The sequence below is a fragment of the Lepidothrix coronata genome, unplaced genomic scaffold, assembly GCF_001604755.1.
Source record: "Lepidothrix coronata isolate B3197 unplaced genomic scaffold, Lepidothrix_coronata-1.0 Scaffold475, whole genome shotgun sequence".
Taxonomy (NCBI): Eukaryota; Metazoa; Chordata; class Aves; order Passeriformes; family Pipridae; genus Lepidothrix; species Lepidothrix coronata.
The window spans coordinates 16,626-22,460 of NW_016690655.1; the positions used below are offsets into that span (position 1 = coordinate 16,626).

Sequence of the window (5,835 nt, forward strand, 5' to 3'; positions counted from 1 at the left end):
AGCCCAACCATTCCCAACCATTCCCAACCATTCCCAACCATTCCCATGATTCCTGCTCAGCATCCTTGGAGCCCAACCATTCCCAACTATTTCCAACCATTCCCAACCATTCCCAGCCACTCCCACAATTCCTGCTCAGTGTCCCTGGAGCCCAACCATTCCCAACCATTCCCAACCATTCCCACAATTCCAGCTCGATGTCCCTGAAGCCCAACCATTCCCAGCCATTCCCAACCATTCCCAACCATTCCCATGATTCCTGCTCAGTGTCCCTGGAGCCCAACCATTCCCAGCCATTCCCAGCCATTCCCAACCATTCCCAGCCATTCCCAACCGTTCCCAACCACTCCCAACCATTCCCAACCATTCCCACAATTCCTGCTTGGGGAGTTCAGAGGGTCTTTCCCTAATCCCAACCCCTGGGAATCTGTGCCCGAGATCTTTCCCGGAGATTTGGGCTTTTTTTTGGGACGTGCCCGTTCCGGAGGCACCGGGACGTCGGAGAGGACAAAATCAAGCACTTCCATCTTCCCAGGTTAAGCTGGAAGAGCCAAGGGGGATTCCCGGGAATCCAATCCCCAGGATGTGCCGGTTGGAGCTTCTCTGGGGTCGAGGAATGCCGGGAACGAGCCCCGTCAGGAGCCTGGAGCAGCAACTCCGGCTGAATCCATGGATTTCAAGCACAGGCTCTCCATCCCTGGCGCGTTTCCCGACTCCAGGAGATCCCCAAAAAAGCAGCTTTGTGGGATCAAAGGCTCCCCAAACCTCTCCAGTCCGTGGGTTGAGCATCCCGGGAGACGTTCCCAGGGGAAGCCACAATTTCCCTGGCGGTTTTCTCCCCTTCTTCCCTTTTTTTTTTTTTTGGGAAGATCCAGGCTGGGAGAGCAGGTGGGTGGGTGCCATAAGCCTGCGGAGCATCCGCTGCTCCGGGATTTTCCAGGTCCCTGCAGGAATTCTCGGCCCTCCTCCCATAAAAAAAGGCCTCCCCGGAGCGAAGCGAAGCCGAGGAAGGAGCCGGAGTTTTTTGGGAAAAACCCATCTGGGATATCCCTCTGGATCTTCCCGGCGTGACCTCGACCGATCCGATCTCTCGGCATCCCGGATTTCCCCGGATGTTGGATTTTCCACCCTCTGTGGATCCTCTTCCTCGACAATTCCTTTGGCTCCGACTTTTCCCGTCCGTGCCGGGTCTGGCCCCACCTCCCCCCCGGAGGAGTTTTCCATCCGATCCGACTGCTGGAACGGCGCTGTTTGGATCCCCCCGGAATTGCGGGGGTCGGAAAAGCCTTCCCAAGATCACAACAGACTCCACGAGCTCCTCCAGCCCTTAAAATTCCTCATTCCCGCCAGGTCCCGAAGCTCTCGGCCGGATATTCGGGAACGGTCACGAGTGGGAAACACATTCCCGGCAGGAAAATCGAGATTCCGCTCCCGTTTCCTCCGTCCATCCTCAAATATTTTTGGGAAAAAAAAAAATTCCAGGCCGGGGCTGGAAGGTGAAACGGGGTGGGGGGGAGTTTGTTCCTTTTTTAATTCCCTTTCCGTGGATTCTCCGCTTCCCACGGGGGATCGGGCGGGGGATTTGTCCGACGTCGCCATTCCCGTGACGTAATTCCAGGGAAAGCCGGGCCGGGAGTTGGGATGTGATTGAGGGGACGGAGCTTTGCCGGGCGAGGGATTAAGTTGGGATTAGGAGCCGGGATTTCGCTTCTATTCCGGGCTTTTCCGTCCCTGGTTCACTTTCCCCCGGAGTTAAAAATAACCGGGATGACGCTCTCGGAGCCGCCGCTGCCGGAGCCGGAGGGGAACGAAACTCCGGGATTTAGGGATTTAGGGGTTTAGGGAGGGGTTGGGGGTTTTTTTAGTGAATTTATGGGATTCGGTTGTTTTTCCGGAGGGTTCCCAAGTTAAAGCTGCCGGGGGCGAGTTTGGGAAAATTCCGGATGGGGAAAAAAAAAATCGCCTTTCTCGACGGAAAAAATCACCTTTGGAATTCGGGAAAACGACTTCAGGGGTGGGAAATGGCTCTTAGGGAGGGAAAAATCCCTTTTAGGAAGGGAAAATTGCCTTTATCCGTGGAAAATCGGCTTTGCTATTGGAAAATCAAATTTATTAATGGAAAATCCCTTTTATTCGTGGAAAATCACCTTTATTCGTGGAAAATCACCGTTATTCGTGGAAAATCCCTTTTATTCGTGGAAAATCACCGTTATTCGTGGAAAATCGGCTTTGTTGTTGGAGAATCGCCTTTATTAATGGAAAAATCCCTTTTATTAATGGAAAAATCCCTTTCATTAATGGAAAATCAAATTTATTAATGGAGAATCAACTTTGTTATTGGAGAATCAACTTTGTTATGGGAAATCCCTTTTATTAATGGAAAAATCGCTTTTATTCATGGAAAAATCACTTATTAGTGGAAAATCAACGTTTATTAATGGAAAAATCCCTTTTATTTATGGAAATTGGACTTTAATATTGGAAAATCCCTTTTAATAATGGAAAATCGGCTTTATTAATGGAAAATCGGCTTTGTTAGTGGAGAATCAGCTTTATTAATGAAAAATCCCTTTTATTAATGGAAAAATCCTTTTTATTCACGGAAAAATCACTGATTAGTGGAAAGTCAACCTTATTAATGGAAAAAATCCCTTTTATTAATGGAAAATCGCTTTTATTTGTAGAAAATGATCTCGGTGGAGAATCAACTTCATTAGTGGACAGAGCACGTGGAGGGAGGGGGGGATTTTAGGGCCGTTCCTTCAAAACCTCCTGGGAATGAAGTTCGTTTTTCCCGACGTTTTCCTGCCGTGTCCGGGCGCGGAGCTCCGCGTTTTCCACAGGATCCCGTGACGAAAACACGGAGCAAGGGAGGGTTTGCTCCTTTGGGAGAGGCCGAGTCCAAAACTCAGCTCAGAGGTTCCATCCTGCGCCTCCAAGTGCTTTATTTTCCGTGTTTTTCGATGTTTCTCCAAGGAATTTGTCTCCGGAGCAGATCGATGGTGGGATCTTCTCCCCCTTCTGGGAACGAGGGGATGTGGGTTCGGGGCTTTTTGGGATTTGCCTCTTCCAGCGGTGGCTTTGACCATCCGTGGGATGAAGCCGTGGGATGTTTGGGATCCCTTGGGGTGGTTTAAGGGGGGGATGTGGCTCGGGAAGGGTTGGAAGTGAAGTTGGAGACCCGGGCGGGGCTCGGTCACCCTCTGCTGAACCATCCCAAAGAAACAATTCCCGATTCCCAGGAGGTGGGAGCAGATCCCGGGAGCGGAACCCGGAGCGGGGGAGCTCCGGAATCCCTGCGGATTCTCCCTGGCTGATCCCGGAGGAGGCACCGGGAGGTCGTCGTTGTCCTCCTCGGTAACTCCTCGGTAACTCCTCGTCCCCGATTTTTGTGGTCTGAAAAATAAAAGCTGGACACGACTCCGGCGTGGGGAAAACTGGAAATGCTTTATGGAACACGAGAACTGCGTTTTAAAGGCATCTGGGTCTGGACATGTCAATGAAGGGGACAGCCTGTGTTAACTGGGGAGTTACACAACAGTTTTTAGCTGCAATTTCCAAGGAGTTAATTTTTCTTCGAGCAGGATTCCGTGGGGGGGGTGGGAGGGGTAGAGGGATCGCAGGGGTTTGGACGTGGTTTTGACAATCACCCCTCAAAATGTCCTTTCTTTAAAATTCTTCTTGGAGCCAGGTTCGTATCTCCGGGTTTCACATCATCAACAGGTCTCTGGACAAGGGTCCAAACTTCTGGAGTCACGAGACGTCTTCCGAGGTTTGTGATTCGGAATTTACGGAGCCTCCTTTGGCTGAGAGCTGGTTTTTGTCCCCTTCGTTGCAGTTCGTCGCCTTCCGGAGTGTTCGAGAAGGAGTATGAGATTTACCGGGATTACAGCGCCGAGGGGCAGCTCCTGCACTACAGGTATCCCAGAATTCCCCTTCCGGGATGGGCGTTGAATTCCCGCTTTTTTTCCGAGCCTCCTTCCTGCCCTTTCCCCTCCCTGGGCTGCCTTTTGTAGAGTGGGATCGTTCCGCTTGGGATTGTTCCGCCTCCGCGGGGTCTCGGGGGGGAAAACCTCCCGGGGGGTGGGAAAACCTCCCGGGAAATGACCCTTCTCCCGGGAAAACGAGCCACCTCTCCCGAGCTGCGGATCCGACTCGTTTTCGGGACGGAGAGGAGGTTTTTCCCGCTCGGATTTCGGGCGCCGAACCCAAAGCGCCGCCTCCGACTTCCGTGGATTTCGTGGAATCGGGGAATCGCGGGATGGTTGGGGTCGGAGGGCGCCGTGAAGATTCACATTCCCTTCCCCTGGAACGTTCTTCCTGCTGCTCCAGGCGGAAAAAAATTCCCTCCCCTTTGTCCCGTGATTCGCCGGCGCCGAGTGACCGTCCGGGAGCATCGGGATGAGTCGCCACCGAGGGAAAATTTGGGGAAAAGGAGCCTTGTGGGAGAGGGGGGTGGGACCTGGGGCTTTTCCTGGGAGGGTTGACGTTCTCCGGGGGCGTCGGATGCGCTCGGAGAGACCTTTCCATGGACAAATTTCCAAGTGGGGAAACCCTGGGATCCGTCTGCTTCCAGACTTCCAAGTGGGAAACCCTGGGATCTGTCTGCTTCCAAACTTCCAAGTGGGAAAGACTCCGGGGTGGCCTTGGCAGTGCTGGGGGGGCGGGGGTGGACTCGTTGGGCTCAGAGGGATTTTCCCACCTGGATGATTCCATCATTCCATGATTCCACACCTCCCACCATCCCATGATTCCACACCTCCCACCATTCCAGGTGGCTCCAGCCTGGCCTTGGACACTCCCAGGGATGGGGCAGCCACGGTTTCTCTGGGAATTCCACCCCGGCCCCTCCCCACCACCCCCGGCAGGAATTCCTTCCCCGTGTCCCACCTATCCCTGCCCTCCGGCAGTGGGAAGCCATTCCCTGTGTCCTGTCAGGGACGGATGATCCGGGCTGGAGATCCCGGAGGGTGTTGGGAATGCGGAGGGGGCTGAGCTCCGGGGGCTGTGAAATTCCATCTGGGATAAACAGGAGCTGAAAATCACCATTTTTGGAGCCCCCTCCGGGGGCGGATTCCCTGTGGGCGGATTCCCTGTGGATTCCCTGCTATTCCGGGAAATGTCACTGCTGGTCCCTTTGTCCTTCCCGGCGGATTCCTCACGGCGGCTCCCTGGGCTCCCTTCCCAGAATTCCCTCCTCCCGCTCGGAAACAAAGCTCCCCTCTTGCTCCGGTGACATTTGGATCTTGGAAAAGAGGCTCTTTTTTGGGAGAGAAGCTCGGAGCGGCTCCCGGGAATCCGGCTCCGTGCCCTTCCCGGATGGATCGCGTGGGCCTCGTGCTCCCTCCTGGTGTGTTCCCGAGGAGGTCGGTGGGCAGGAAGGTCCCTGTCCGAGCCCAGGACTCCTCAGGAACCCTTTTCCAAGATCTTTTTGGTGTTTCCTCACCCTCCACATCCCATAAAATCCTTTCGCCGTGGATTCGTGGCCTCCAGAACTTCCGGAGCTTTCCGCCACCCCCGGTCGGATCCGTCGTCTCAGCTCTGTCTCAGGGTCCTGCTTCTCCCAAAAAACCCGGCTGGAATGGGATGGGGAGGGATGGGAAGTCTCATTGCCTCCCTCTCATCCCGATTCAGCCGCAGGAATGGGAACGGGAGAGGAATTTCCCGTCGGAATTCGGTGTCGAGGGCCCAGAGCTGGAAGCTCCGCCCGGAGACGAGGGGTTGGACGATCCCTGAGGGTTCCACCTTCTCCTTTGGGGATAAAAAAAAATTAGGGAAATTTAAAAAAAAAAAAAACAACAACAACACCCAAAGTTGGCTTTGGAGAGGTTTAAT

General features: G+C 53.9%; 1 protein-coding gene across 1 annotated transcript in view; it reads left to right on the forward strand.

Moving 5' to 3' along the window:
- Nucleotides 1-5,835, forward strand: part of ARHGAP39 (Rho GTPase activating protein 39) — a gene marked incomplete at its 3' end in the record, with an annotated part of 26,254 nt that overhangs the window by 4,033 nt on the left and 16,386 nt on the right. Inside the window, exon 3 of the mRNA XM_017839737.1 lies at nt 3,839-3,919. Within this exon, the coding sequence (XP_017695226.1) occupies nt 3,839-3,919 (81 nt within the window). The remainder of the gene's footprint in view (nt 1-3,838; nt 3,920-5,835) is intronic.